Genomic DNA, 16,010 nt, shown 5'->3' with positions numbered 1-16,010 from the left:
AGAATAGAAATAGTTCAAGGGTACATTAAATCGGGAAACATTCGGGTGACCTGTTTAAAAAAAAAAAGGTTGGCTAAACTTTGTGGAAAGGAAAATAGAGTAAAATAGTCTGGAAAGTCGTCACTATAACACAGTTTGTAACAATGTTACACAAAATATTCAAAAATACTGCTGAACGAAGTTAAACAATCATGGGATGTAATTTTTGTAATTATAAGTCAGCAGAAATGTTGAATTTTGTCACATCTTTACACCATTGAATGTTTAGCTATAACATTCAGCCGCCCATGGCAACCACCACGGTCTGTTTCCATTAACAATGGAAAGGTCTTTTATAACAAGATAATAATAATAACAATACTTGAGTCTTATAGCCTATAGTGCTTGATGGACATATCAAAGCGCTCAGTATGTTTTCTTGCAAGGTATGAGCAGCTACATTTTAAAGTATGAGACCTATTCTTTTACATAGCACCATGTAACGGTTTACACGATGCTATGGCATAATATACTGCCAATCAAACCAGGAACACCGAGGTGAACCCCTAATATATTAGTGCACTGGCTTCTTTTACGTGCATAACACAACACACAGGACCTAAAGCTTTACGTCTCGTCTCGTCTGAAGGACCACGCAATGATTGTTAAGTGTCTTGCTTAACGACACAATTGTCACGATCAGGACTTGAACCCACACTCTGCTGATCAGAAACACCAGAACTTGAGTCAGGTGTTCTTATCGGCTCGGCCACGACACTTCAATGCTTTTTAAACATTGGATGAACTTAGCAAGTGCAAGTGACTGGTCACCTGATTAGTCTCATGATCTGATCAGGTGACCTGAAGAATTAATGAGAATTATTTATGCAGAACTAACAAGACGAGACAATCATGACTTCAGTTTTAAAACAACATTTTAACGTTTATTTAGCCAAATTATATTTAACATTTTATTTACATTTCGACTTGGTATATTTCTCTGTAAAACCATTATATTATTTACAATATTATTCAACTTTTGTGCAATATTTTTAATGTATTCTTGGAAATAATAAGTTTGGTTATTTGGTGTAAGTCACTTGCAAAGACTTTTCAAAACTTTTAAATTTCAATACTTTAAATAATAATAGGAATAAAACATAACAAACATCAAAGATGTTATCTTAAATAGTAAGTGACTTTCGTGTTCCCTCTTTTCACTTTGTTTTCAGATTTGAAGATTTTATGTTGCAAAATATATTTTACAACATTTTTTAAAAAGACTAGTGAAAATATTTCTTCATTTGAAAAACTCAAACACACGGTGTATTTGTTTTAATTGGACAGAATTACTCTAGAAGCATCTTTTTATCAAAATAATACTTTTCCGGTTTATATTTGGGCCTGACAACATCATGGTTTAATCGTCTTTGAATACTTTTTCTCCAAGTAGATTTACTTGGAGACAATTGGATTTACTTGGAGATTTACTTAGAATCAAAAATCATGGGTACAACGAAGAAACGTATCATAACAAGCCAATTATTTCCCGAACCCTCAAGGGTAAACATTTGTCAACAGATGGATCAAAAAAAGTTCCGAAGTTGATGAAGTTCAACTTTATTGCTTTCCTTAACCTTTCTTGATGACTTCTAATTGCCAATCACAAATTTTATCACTCACGTGCCACCAATAATGGAATTCAACAACAAATTTAGGAAGTGTACTTACATGGTATCCATGCATTACCCGTCATATATGTTCTGGAGTGCCTACATGGATTACTGGCCAGACAACGGTGAACACTATCCCATCAATTATGGTGGGCGTGGCATGTGGGTGTGGCCTTCATGGTTTCCACTAGTCTGGTATGCATGTAGACACCCATTGCAGGAGTACTTTAAGAATCTTGCTTGGCGAGGTTGACGTTATGATGGCAGTTATGCAGTGATTTTACCCTAAACTGGGCGTGGGCGTGGTGGTGATCAGAGGACATGAGGAAGGCGTGAGTTTGGCCGTCACATCAATGATGGTGGGCGTGGCATGTGGGTGTGGCCTTCATGGTTTCCATTAATCTGGTATGCATGTAGAAACCCATTGCAGGAGTAATTTTTTAATTTTGCTGGGTGGGGTTGAAGTTATGATGGCAGTTATGCAGTGATTTTACTTTAAACTGGGCGTGGGCGTGGCAGTGATCAGAGCACATTTAAGGTAGGCGTGGGTTCCTAGAGGAATTTACGTCAAAGATGACAGACTGTAGAAACAAAGATGGATTACTTCAGACCGACGCCCATACTGAATGACCTCAAACTGTAGAAACAAGGATGGATTACTTCAGGCCGACGCCCATACTGAATGACCTCCAGCCCATAGATGTGTCTATGTTGGACTGGTTTTTGTTTAGAGCCCCACCCCGGATGGCATAGGGGCGGGGTGGGGGCTGAGGGGCAAGCTTAGGTGCGTCGGTCCAAAGAGTTTGCCTGTCGTGAAGAAGACTCTTAACATGGTTGGAGACCTGTAGGATGGGAATTAGAAACAATCAAATTTAAATGTGTGCAACCTAAAACCTCTATTTCTGAAAACAGCTACTGAACCGTTTCATATTAAAAAAAAAAGAAAATGAAAGGTGTTGCTGAATTTAAAAAAAAGAGCTACAAGATTGTATCAGATGGGAAGCTTCATGAAACTTGAAATAGACTTTACAAAATTTAGCGCAACTTTTATGAGATAATTTTATGTGACAATATGTAAAAATAAAGTTAATTTGATAATCTGAAATCAAATCTAACACACCGAACTTTCGTTTCTCAATCATAGTAATGTTGTTTATTATAAGTGACTGAATCACAACTTACTGATTTGTGCAATTCACAATCATAGACGCTATATGTTTGTATGAGAGAGATTGGTTGTGGCTAGCTCGGTGTTTATATCCCCTTGTTGGAGGTTTAGTTCCCTTAATGGGAAGATCATCTAAACAATCAATCAAACAAACAAACAAACAAACAAACAAACAAACAAACAAACAAACAAACAAACAAACAAACAAACAAACAAACAAACAAACAAACAAACAAACAAACAAACAAAAACACCCCAAAACACCTACAAAGATTTTTACCTTTTTCTTCTTCTTGGCCAGTACAGTATTGAAGCCTATCTCATTCATACATTCCTTAAGGTCTGGCATTACAGAACCAGAGGGAGTAGCAGCTGCTGATGCAAAACTAACATGTTTAGCTCCAGCCTGACTAGTGGCTTGTGGTGATGTATTATTTGGCTGTGCCTCCTTGTTTGTTGCATCCCTGTGGAAACAAGATTTCAAAAAGTAAATAAGAGCTGCAAACAAGTCATTCAGGATATGATAACACTAAAATTTTACAAATGTAACAAACAACTTTTTCCGGACACGAGAAGAACATGTTACTTCAAATGATAAACTGTTTGACATAATTTTGTTGAGGAAAAAAAAATTTAAAAAATGTAAACCTTTAAAAAAAACGCTTTTCGCACTCAACGTGTCATACAAAATAACTGAGTCTATTGTAAGAATGCTTTTAAAAATAAGAGCAAATGTTACACAAAAGTTTTATACAATTTCATAACCTCATCGAGTTAATGAAATTTCAATGAAAAATGTTTATTACTAAAAAGTTATCTATTGCAACACAAATCAACAAACCCCCCGCTTAGTGATGCCACACAAATGAAAAGTGTCTTACCCATTTAAGGCTGGAAGACGGACTGGGGAGGCAGTCACCACAGCGTTCTCTACTTCAGCTTTGGCTGCACGGCCAGACTTACTCCTCATTATATCCGTGATGGATTTACCAGGGAAGAGGCGAGGCATGAGTGTCAGGATCTCCTCATTGTTTGGCTCAAGATGGAGGGTCACCAGAAGATCATGTCTGGCACCAGCTTGGTTCTGCAACAGGAAAGTACCAAAACAAACTGAGACTTTAATCTGGGCTGGGTTTTTTTATCTCTCAAAAGTTGAGTACATTAAGTTTGACTGTCATTAAGATTGGTTTTATCAACTTTTCAAATGAGGAGGTTCATGAAAGATTGACTAAAAAAACAAAACATGAAAAACCTCTTAAAATCGCTTAAACTTAAAAATTCAAAACCCACATTTAGTTCCATAATTTATGGACATTTTCAAATAATACATAGCCAGAAGATTAATTTATGAAGAAGCCATAAAAGCATTTTTGACCAGGCAGATAATTAAATGAGTATTACATTGCCCTTGGGTATTCTTTTGTATTGGTAAAAGGAGGGAAGCCATTTATGACCTCCTTTCATGGGGTCCCTAGACCTTTCCCCAAGGGAAGAATTTATGGTTTCCTTGCCCCCAAAAAACGCACTGTTCAAAGTATCAATACTCATCCCATGTCCACAGGTGAGACAGCCCTCCATCTATTCCGCCCCTTTTGCCAATAAATCTCCCAACCATCACAATTCAAGCCATTGTTGACTTGTCGGCTTTAAAATAACTCTCCCCCCAAAATGGAATTGCTACTTTCACATTCAACTTTTTCTGAAGCAACAATCTTATTGCTCTGCTGAATGCTAAATTCTGCTCTCGCGATCAACACTCCCGCTTACTATTGTTCTAGCGCTGAATTTCTGCGCTTACTGTGTAAGCGGAGAAATGCCTAGTAACATGGAGTACACACGCCCACAAGCAAAATTTCCCTGCTAACCTTTGAAATACGCTCGAGCGTGTAATTCCCTGCTTTCGTAAGTGTTGATTCTTTGCTTACTGTAAGCTGAGCCATGAAATTGGGCCCAAGCTGTTAAGCAGAATCAACTGCTTGGCAAATTTCATTGCTAAGCAAAAAAAATGAGTGGGGCACCAGATGCAATAGTGGAAACTTTATGGACTGTTGGCTGGTAACCAGTTTTTGCTTAGCAAGATTTGTCTGTGCTTATTAAGTTTTCATGCTTACAAGCTTTATGAAATTGGGCCCAGGTGTCCTTACCTCCAGCATAAAGCGCACTTTAGAGCGGTAGATGAAGTACGACCCTACCCGAGGGTTGTGCTGAATGGCTACAGTAAACCGTGCTTCAGCCTCTTTGTAGCTGTGTTCCTCATAGTCCATCAGACCAAACTCGCTGTGGATGGATGCGATCCGAGACCGAATGGTCCAGTCTGCATGATCCAACTCCAGGGCTTGGTGGTAGTCAGCCAGGGCAAAGTGAAGCTCGTTCAAACGGAAGAAGCAATCTTTGTGGATGACAAAAGATATAAAACCTTTAAAAAAAAAACCTTATGACTGGACAAGTCAATGGACAGGATTATCCCTTCACCGTCCATAAGGGTGTAGGCTTGTGTATCATCCACTAGGAGCCTAGCCTGTAGAGCAGAATGCACTACCTTCCCCAACTTTTCAAAAGCAATTATGAATATTATTTGGTTTTAACCATACACTGTGATATGTAAGCACTGTATACTTCCCCCCCTAGTTCTGTAAAAATTATCACATGCATATTACGCGGGTGGGATTCGAACCCACAACCTTTACCAATCTAGAGCAGATGTCTTACCACTTAGACTACAAAGATTACCCGATAGCTAGTGAAGTAGTTTGAATCCTACATATTTTTTCATTATTTTTTAAAGCAATTATGGCTAAGTGCCTTGCTCAAGGACACAAGTGTCAAGACCAGGTTTCAAACCTCCACTCTGCTGCTGACAATGGGTGCGTTCGATTAGCTTCCCTGTGTCGACCCCGCGGTGCTCACTGGAGTGAGCCCCTGACAAGAGCTTATCGAACAATCACTCACCCTCTTGTGGGAACGTCATGCACCTGGGGCCAGCCCCCAAGTGACCCTCTCTACAAGCAGGGCACTTGGGGCTGACCCGGGTGAGCCCCCGGAATGACGTCAAAGCTATTCAAACATACCAGGGGTAGACCAGGGTCAACCCAGGGAAGCTAATCGAACGCACCCAACACCAGAGCTTGGAATTGCTTGGTGACAACACGTCACAACTCCCCCTTTATAGAACCCTGACATACCTCCTCTGTTGACATACAGTCCTTTCTCTCTCTTCTCCCCCTTGATGGCCTTATTCAGGAGGATGATTGCCTCTTCAAAGTATGCACCCAGGAAGCACTCCACAGCAAAGTCGTTATAGGTGAGCAGTAGTTGCCGCTGTGCCTCCATGTAGATGCGGTTCTGCTCGTTGTGGTCTGTCTTATCAAGAGCCAATAGGAAATCATCGATAGCTGCATTGTAATCATGGAGTCGGCGATGAAGGGCACCCCTGTGTTAAAGAAAAACGATTCATACACATTTAAAGCCATTGGACACTTTTGGTAAACAGTATTGTCAAAAAGCCCACACTTCGTGTACCACAATTTATATATAAAATAACAAACCTGTAAAAATTTAGGCTCATTCGGTCATCCGAGTCGGGAGAAAACAACGGGAAAACCCACCTTTGTTTCCGCACGTTTCGCCGTGTCATGACATACGTTTAAAATAAATCCGTAATTCTCGATAACGACAATTGATAATTGTTTTAGTGTTTTCTCAAAAAGTAAAGCATTTCATGGAACAATATTTCAAGTGAAGTCTTTCACCATGACCTTCTGTAAACCCTGTAAGTTATTTATAAATCTTTGAACTTTTTTGGGGGTTTTTTGTTCCGAAAGTGTATAATGGCTTTAAAGGCACTGGACACCAATGGTAATTGTCAAAGACCAGTATTCTCGAATTGGTCGTCGAAGTTGCAAGAGAATAATGGAAGAAAAAATAACCTTGTCACACAAGTTGTTTGCTCTCAGATGCTTGAATTCGAGACCTCAGCTGAGATCTCAAATTCAATTCAAATATTTTAGTGAGAAATAACTTCTTTCTCAAAAACTACATTACTTCAGAGGGAGTCATTTCTCTCAATGTTTTATACTATCAACAGCTCTCCATTGCTCATTACAAAGTAAGTTTTTATTGTAACAACCATTTTGAGTAAATACCAATAGTGTCCAGTGCCTTTAAAATCTTTGATTTAATAATGGTGTGTAATAAATTCACCTTAAGAGATGATAGTCAGCTACTGCTGGGTTAGTCTCCACCGCAGCCGTGATCTTATTCATGGCTTCCTTGAGCTTGCCCTGTAGCTGCAAGCGCACAGCATGATCACGGCTTTCAGCTGCTTTGGCTTCTAGGGCAACCATGAGGTTCTGAGCCTCTTCCCTGTCTGGGTCCAAGGCAATAGCATCCTTTAAGTCATAGTAGCAGAGGGACGTCTGGGGAAGGAACGGGGTGTAATAAAATAAATAATAGTATTAATTTGTTTGTTTTTACCCACACACCGATGTGTGGAAACACTGTATACTCAGTACTTTGCCGAGTCCTGTGAAAACAATATCACAGGCATACTACTTGGGTGGGATTCAAACCCACGACCCTTGCAATTCTACAGCAGTGTCTTACCAACAACTGTTCAAATCTACATGCCTGTAATATTTTTTTGCACAGGACTCAGGAAAGTACTAAGTATACAGTGCTAACACACATCGGTGTATGGGTAAAAACCAAAATTAATATTCTTTACCCACTGCAAATTTAACATCTATTATAAATAATAATGATGAACATTTTTAGTGCGCCAAGTCTGTCAATGATGACACTCCTGGCACAAAAAACAAGAACTCTGCTAATACACAATGACACAAGACAACCAAAAGTTTGAAGGCTATTGTTTCCGAAATAGATATGTGTTGAGATGAATTTTGGATTTGGAACAAGTATCTGCTTTTCTGAGTTGAAATGGGACGCTGTTCCAAAGAGATGGCTTGGCGTTTGAAAAACAGCGATGAGTGTGGAACATGAAGATTACATTCAAAGCTCCACTCAGTTAACAAGTTAACAAGTTAACCAACCATAATTGCTTCTCTTCACCAAGGAGTATAAATGGGAGCTTGAGAGGGCTGAGACAGTTTTTGTTGTTGGATTAACCGATTAGTGCTCATTTAAGCAGCTTATGCTCACCATGGAATGGAGAAACATAGAGGAATGGTCTGAAAGTGAGCCCGATAAATAGGGATAATGTTGTAAAGCACCATGGTATAGCTGTTAGGATAAGCGCACTATAAGAACCAATTATCGTTACAAATTTTCCAGGCAAACTGGAGCCAACCAAATGCTCTGCATTACAAAGCATAATACATCGGACGGTCTTGGGTTTTTTTCAGTTCAACATCTTTGTCTCAAAATTGAAAGACGTTCAAATGTTGAGTTTGAGTCACACAAACATCTTTCAATCCTGCTAGCATCACCCGCAAAACAGAAGAAATAAATCTTCTCTCATTGTCTTGTTCTTGTTTAGATGATTTAAAACTCGGTACTACTAGAACTCTAAATCTAGTCTCTTTTCTTTTTTATTCTGGGGTGGGTTTCACAAAGAGTTAGGACTAGTCTTATCTCGAGTTAAAACCAGTTACTCGCCCTAACTTAGAACTATCCATACAATTTGTATATCTCCTCGGACTAGTCCTAACTCTTTGTGAAATCGACCCCTGGTCTTGTAAATAAAATCTTAGTTCTGCAGGCGTGTGGATCCCCCCCCCCTCAAACTTTTAGCCCTTTAGAAGAAGTAAATACAATTTGAGCATTTTGGACTTACATTTCTGAAGAGTTCATGCAGACGAGCCCGCATGATATACAAGTCAGGATTATGCTGCTCGACTTCTAGTCGCTTGTTCACCAAGGCTAAGCACTCTCCATGCCTTTGCAGGGCTGCTAAACATGCCACACTGTTAGAAGAACAAATAGGAAAACAAATTCCCAAGCAAGGATTATAAAGTATCGGTTTCGCAGCACCCAAACCAAAATAAAACGGGTGTTTTCTGCTAATTTGAGCATGTCGCCAATTAATGGCTAACGCTATTTAGAAACCCTGTGCAGACGATTTTAAAGACTGTAATGAAGGTGGTCTAATGATTATTTTTCAGCAAACAGGCGATATCATCTACAAAAACGATGTTGCTGTTGTCACGCTATCTTGATATTTTCAAAACAATCATCAGTATTGTCTTCAATATCGGATCATGACAATATTATCAAGATAACGTCCAGCGCTGATTTTTGTATATAATATTTTGGGGGTTTTTAAGGTCACTTATGCAACAGTTACTTTACATATCTGTATAGTTTAACTTTGTACACAAACAATAACAATCTAATAAATACTGATTAATGGCCGTTTTATTTAGTTTGTTACAACAAAAACAAATAAACTAACAAGAAACTTTCGTGAATTGGACCAAACCGGTTTAATCTGGTCAAAACCGGACTAAACTAGCTGGTTCCCACTTTTACATACGGCAGGTTTTGTTACTTACCTTCTTGTATGGTAACCAATCACCTCTGGTCTCATCTCTGAGGCCCTTGAGAAAGATTCCAGTGCCTCTGCAAACAGACACTGGTCAAATAATGTCTGCCCCTGTAAAGCGGAAATTAAACATTTACACATTATGATCAACAAGTTTATTTTTTTGTTGACTTCTTCTCACAGAGCTGTGCTATTCTTTCAGACCATAGTTTTTGGTACATGTATATATTGGTAATATTGGTAATATTTATTATATCGACTTTTATATATAGAGCACAACTCCAAAGAATTGTCATTGCGCTTACAGGCAGTGGACACTAATGGTAATTACTCAAAATAATTATTAGCATAAAACCTTTCTTGGTGACGAGTAATGGGGAGAGGTTGATGGTACACAAAATTTTGAGAAACGGCTCCCCCTGAAGTGCGATAGTTTCCGAGAAAGAAGTAATTTTCCACGAATTTGATTTTGAGACCTCAGATTTAGAACTTGAGGTCTCGAAATCAACCATTTAAACACATACAACTTCATGTGACATGGGTGTTTTATTCCTTTCATTATTATCTCGCAAGTTCGATGACCGACTGAGCTCAAATTTTCACATTTTTATTATTTTATGCATATGTTGAGATACACCAAGTGAGAAGACTAGTCTTTGACAATTACCAATAGTATCCACTGCCTTTAAACCATTTCAGTTTTCTGGCGAGTATATAGCCTGTGCTGCCAAGTATATAGCGCACTCAGCACTAAATCAATCACAGGAGCCATCTATACCCTAACAGGTACCTATTCACCTCTGATTGATGAGAAAAAACTATAGTTAAGAGTCTTGCTCAAGGACACAAGTGTCATGACCAGGATTCGAACCCACACCCTATTGACTCAGCAACCAGAACTTGAGTCAAATGCACCAAACGGCTCGGCCATGACATGACATGCTGTATTCATTTGATAAATCTCCAGGGGTGGATTTCACATCTGTCTTTACCCTATGATTTCACTAAGAGTTAAAGGAACACGTTGCCTTGGATCGGACGAGTTGGTCAAAACAAAAGCGTTTGTAACCGTTTTTTTATAAAATGCATATGGTTGGAAAGATGTTTTAAAAGTAGAATACAATGATCCACACAAGTTTGCCTCGAAATTGCGTGGTTTTCCTTCTACTGTGCGAACTAACATGGTCGGCCATTTATGGGAGTCAAAATTTTGACCCCCATAAATGGCCGACGTGTTAGTCGACAAGGTAAAAGGAAAACCACGCAATTTTGAGGCATGTTTGTGTGGATCATTGTATTCTACTTTTACAACATCTTTCTACCCATATGCATTTTATAAAAAACGGTTACAAACGCTTTTCAAAGACCAACTCGACCAATCCAAGGCAACGTGTTCCTTTAAGACTAGTCTTATCTCGAGTTACTCGTCCTTACTAAGGACTAGCCATACGTTTTTAATATCTCCTTGGACTGATAAGTATTTTGTTCTTTCAAGGGCAAAACAGTTTTTCCTTAGGAAAGGGCATTGCTATGAGGAAAACATTGGAACATTTCAAGGGGCACCAAGGCAATGACCAGGGGCATGGAGGCAAGCTCCAGAATAAAGCATCAGGCCTGATTATAAACACAATTTTCTGGTTTTCTTTACAATCACAACTGAACAACTGCCTATTTCTAAAAGAAATGAAACACCAATTTACCTGAAAATAGTAGACAAATGCCAAACGAATGTAGAAAGCATCGTTGTTAGGGTCCAACACGCACGCCTTCTTCATATTCAAAATGGCCGACTGAAAGTCACACATCTGTAGGTAGGCTTCACCACGCATTAGATAGTATCTGACTTCCTTAGGACAGAGGTTGATGGCTTTATCAAAGCACACTATGGCTTGACTATTCTCCAGATTGGATAAGAGGACACATCCTTTGTCAAAGCTAGATGGAGATGTAACGGAGCATATGATGAGAATGCAGGACATATAATTTCATATTTATCTTTTGTCTGACGCCTTTTGTCTATCTTATTTTTTACTTATTGCTAGTTTAATTTTTAAGAATAGTATTGTAAATTGCTTGGATCACCTTTTTTCTAATTTATTTGTATATTTGTAAAGCGCCAGAAGCATGCACTGGAAATGTGTGCTTCAAAATTAAAGTTTATTATTTAATATTATCATTATTATTATTAATATTATTATTAATAAAAAGCTGATTTATGAGGGTAATACTTGTATCTCAACTCAATGTAGCAAAAAATGTATGCATCATAGAAGTTGTAATACTGCTTTAAAAACACTTAGTCAATTTTAATTATAAGCAATCTTAACAGACTTCACACTCACAGTCAAAAGATTGAATTCATATTGAATTCAAACGTCAGGCCATAAACTATTTTTTGAATTTATATTTAATACACTGCATTTTATAATGACCTTGGCTTAAGCTTTTAAAACTGTACATTCAATCTACAAATAAGCTTCAGAAAATGCATGAAACCTCAGGAAGGCACCAACATATGGAGGGTTTAGAATAATAATAATAATAATAACAAGTTCTTATATAGCGCATTTCACAATGAACTGTATCAATGCGCTGTACATTAGTCCCCTGGTCATTGGGCCAATAAACATCCCTTTAATCTTTCTCAGCTCCCATTAGGGAGTATACAGCCCCGAGCTGCCGTGGCGCTCCGAAAGCTTTTCATTCACAATATCAACCTCTACCCTCGCAGGTACCCATTTATACCCCTGGGTGAAACTTGAATAATTTTCTTACTGTTCTCTGGCCTTGCTTCCCACAACCTCTTCCATGCTCCGTCTTTTGTCGAGCCGAGGCTGACCGAAAATTCCAAAAAGATTCTCTCTTCGAGCCGCGTCACCTTCTGCTCTCTCTTTCCTCTTCTGTTTGGCCTCCTCAATCTTCTCCTCGCTGACTGCTGTAGGGAAAAGGTCATCTTTGTCTTCCCCTTGTTGCTTAAATTAAAAAGAACATTATTATTATTGTTATTGTTATTATTATTATTATTATTATATTATTATTATGATTAGTTGTTTATTTCCTACAAATAAGAACGTAAGGAGCATACAGTTTAGAAATCGAGAGGTTGAATTAAATTGCACTGTAGAATCATACATGAACAAGATGTTATAAAGAATGGAGTTAAAGATTACCAGACATAACCAGACAAAAATGAATCAAGGAAGTGGACAAAAACAAGAATTATTACGATTTGAAACTTTGCATGGTGAAAATATGCCATAGTTCTAAAGGTTCAAATGCGGTACCGCTTTTCTGTCATTTTGGTTGATTTTAAGCTTTTGTATGCAACAATCCAAAACGATAGGCCTAAATGCACACACGTTATCCATTTTTCATAGGGGGGGGGGGGGCTACTTGTACACTTGATCTTTACATATTTCATCCTGTTAGAGTTTTATCCATAAAGAATTTGACTTACTTCTTTTGTTTCAACATCTTTGATTGCCAACTTTTCATCAGCTTCTGTCCCTTTCTCTGGCGCAGTCTCCGTATCACTCTCTTCTTCTGAACTTGTACCCTCATCCTCTTCTTCTACTCCCAACTCCTTAGCACTCATCCTTCCAGTCAGGTCATCAGCAAAGGTCACACTCTTGACACTTTCCCCCCTACTGAAGGTCTTCCGGTCCTGCCTCACACCGGAGTCTCCCCTGACCGAATACAACGGCGTCTGTGTGTACTCATAATCAGGGGAGGTGAAGTCTTTCATCTCATCATAACCAAACTCCGTGCTCACGGTGGCATGCGTTAGCGGTCTCTCCTGCAGCTGTTGGCTTGGGGGATGCGGGGTGGTGAATCGGGACGGAAGGTCCCCCTTAGTGGCGATCGATATACCGGTCTCGGGAGTTCCCGGTTTGCTTGGGGTTGTGTTGTTTGTCTGTCTTGCGTTGCTCACACTGCTGTATCTTCGGTCCACTGATACTGTAGAGTCTGTTCGTGCTGATGGGGTAGGCTCTGTTTTAGAGGATATGTTGCTGTCTTCTCTCACCATCTCTTCGTTCTCAGCGACTGAGACTTCTGGAGACATGACTGCATTGATGTTGCTACTTGGAGGTGTGTCAGCAACTTCCCCAGGAGTCTGCTCTTGGGCTGTTTCATCAGGCAAGACATGCTGGGCTTCATATAGAACACTCTCAACTTCAGTCTTTAGGGCTATAGACTCATCAACGACATCCACTTCAACGTTCGATGTAACCGTCAAAGTTTTTACATCTTTTTCATTTAGCGATTCTACGGTTGTTTTACTATCGGGCGGAGAAATCTCAGTGAGTTGTTTTGACTCTCCATTTGAGCTGCTGGCTGAATCCGGTTTGGTTTCACCCCTTTCTGCTTTCTCATCTTCTCCGCCTTCCCCTGGGCTGTTTGCTATTAATGCTGACGAATCTTGATTCGTACTTTTCAATTCCTCTGAAAGGATATTTTGTTGTTTTTCATTCTCTGGAGGCGGAATGTTACCGCTACTGTCTTTTGTTGGAATCAAATCTAAGGAAGGAGATGTTGTAACTTCAACCTCTTTAACATCAGAATCTGTAACTAAATCTTTACTAGAGTCTTTATTGTGGCTGGTTGATGAGGCTAATGCCAGTGTTTCATCTTGTGTAGTGTCAGTGTTAGTCAGAGCAGCTTCTGGATTAGTTTCTTTTCCAGTCATTTCTGGGGTAGTCTCTGACTCTATCCCAGTCACATTTTGACTAGTCTCCATCTCAGTTGCTTCTTCTTTGCCTCCTGATGTGTTTTCTCTTTCTTCATCCATTACTAACTAAGGCGGCATCATCGGAAGTAAGGCACACTGTGGATGTTGGGTCAAAATAATTTGTTTAAAAAGGTTCACAATAATTCACGAAAAACTACTTAACTAGGCCTATTTTATATGAAATCGAACTCGGGAGGTTAACACAGGTGCTCATTTGAGCTACGATCCCGGCCATGAGAATTGTGTATATTGGTGCTGTGCATTAGTCAAGAAGGGGTGTCAACTGTCACGGGACATTGGGGTAGTGTATTATTTTATTTTTTAGAACACCACCCAGCAGGGACAGGGTTATAATATAAGACATTCTTAGATTAGAACTTAAAGTTCCGTTTTCAATGAAGAGGCAATGTATTCATGTTTAAATGCATATTTTTTGTTCATGCTAAGAAATTTCAATACAACTACCAAAAGTATGACTTGTTTTAAAATGTTAAATTCACATTACAAAATATGACAAGCATTAATGATAAAGCAAGGCAAGGAAAGAAAGGCAAGGCAATGCCCCAAAAAATAAAATAGTATAATTGTAATTTGTTTCTTGGTAAACTGAGGGCGCTTTTTATGTGAGGGCACATGGAAATAGAACCCAGAGTGTCTCAATGTGCGTGCGGTTTCGTTGTGAGACAATTTTTATGAACGCACAAACGCCATTTTTGTTACGCTTCACCTGTGCATGGCAAAATATTTTGCCATACAATTTTGCCATACAGTGATAACATCATTGACCAATGAACACACTAGAAACGGTCTATGTGCGCTGACATCTTGCCATTTTGCCATACACACGTCTCACGCGATGATAATTTTGCCAAACGCACGTATCACGCGGTATCGATACGCTGCGTCTATAGACGACACAGCACAGAGGGTGGCCAACCTCAACATTCTCTGGGTTCTATTCCTATGCATTTCCAAGGTTTTTTCATTTTTTTTCAAATCCAAACAAATAAACAAAATAATTAGGATAGGAGTGAATAAGGAAGTTCTAACTAAAAAGAAAGATGTGAATATAACATGCCCTTTTTAGTTTTTGGCCCCTGTTTAGTGTTTACACTTTCGTCCCGTTTTAGCAGCTTATCTCTGCATTTGCTTTTAACAAATTGTCATTTCTCGAGATGGCTGTTTTTGCCATGGATAACTTTCCGTATCCCTTTTTTTACAAAAAGGGATATATCAATCAGGTAAATTAGATACTATATTATTTTATTTCGAATGAAAAAGTGGTGGCGCCATACGGAAACTTTTCCACAATTCCTTTGCCATGGCCAGCCCAGTGCAACCTGGCCGCGCACGGAGAGAGACTGCGACTACCAACAAAATACCATAAGGCATAACCATCATGATAACCAACCAACGCAACGGAACGGCAACGCAACACCACCCACAATCTCCTACAACAATACATAATGAAATAAAGTAAGCTCTAATGGAACATTTTTGTAAATTGTAGTTAATACTTACCTAGTTTTTGCGAAACTCGTACTCCTTAAGATATTACGGCATTCGTTTGTATCGTAAGACGAATGAAGAATCGGAAGAATTTAGTGATGTACGGAAGTCGCCATGTTTATCATTCCCCGGGCAACAATGGATCGCGCCCTCTGTCGTCTATTGTTTATTATTATCCGTAGCTGGCGTTTGCGTTTATTTAGCGATCGGTCGCGTTCGTCCGCACGTTTTGATGAAAAATAGTTTATGACAGTGGTTTTCTTCAACTTTCTGACCTATCGAAACAAAGCCATCATACCATAGAAAGATCCGCAACAAGGGTACACAACTTGCAATTGATCAACAAAAGTGTAGGGAAAAGTTGTATGAATGGAAGAACTTGTTTAGGCTCCGGAACGAGGGCGGTAGCTTCCCCACCACTAAAATAATTCAAGGCCATTAGCAGTCACA

General features: G+C 39.1%; 1 protein-coding gene across 1 annotated transcript; it reads right to left on the bottom strand.

The window, feature by feature from the left end:
* Positions 1 to 58: 58 nt before the first annotated feature.
* LOC139948032 (uncharacterized) lies at positions 59 to 15,692 on the bottom strand. Its single transcript, XM_071946021.1, has 12 exons — positions 15,573 to 15,692; positions 12,780 to 14,147; positions 12,098 to 12,294; positions 11,023 to 11,257; positions 9,333 to 9,433; positions 8,615 to 8,744; positions 7,021 to 7,235; positions 6,003 to 6,250; positions 4,965 to 5,209; positions 3,702 to 3,904; positions 3,101 to 3,284; positions 59 to 2,494 (listed from the first exon to the last, which is right to left on the bottom strand). The coding sequence occupies exons 2-12, from the start codon at positions 14,109 to 14,111 to the stop codon at positions 2,309 to 2,311; spliced, it is 3,276 nt and encodes a 1,091-aa protein (XP_071802122.1). The 5' UTR covers positions 14,112 to 14,147; positions 15,573 to 15,692; the 3' UTR covers positions 59 to 2,308.
* Between the last annotated feature and the right edge of the window lie 318 nt (positions 15,693 to 16,010).

This window comes from Asterias amurensis, chromosome 15, assembly GCF_032118995.1.
Source record: "Asterias amurensis chromosome 15, ASM3211899v1".
NCBI classification, from domain to species: domain Eukaryota; kingdom Metazoa; phylum Echinodermata; class Asteroidea; order Forcipulatida; family Asteriidae; genus Asterias; species Asterias amurensis.
This window is presented reverse-complemented; position numbering and strand designations above follow the sequence as displayed.

Coding starts and splice junctions, on each gene's coding strand:
- LOC139948032 (XM_071946021.1), bottom strand. CDS start 14,111: ATGGATGAAGAAAGAGAAAACACATCAGGAGGCAAAGAAGAAGCAACT. Junction 12,295..12,779: donor AAGATGTTGAAACAAAAGAA/GTAAGTCAAATT, acceptor TTTTAATTTAAG/CAACAAGGGGAAGACAAAGA. Junction 11,258..12,097: donor GGAAGCAAGGCCAGAGAACA/GTAAGAAAATTA, acceptor ATCTCCATCTAG/CTTTGACAAAGGATGTGTCC.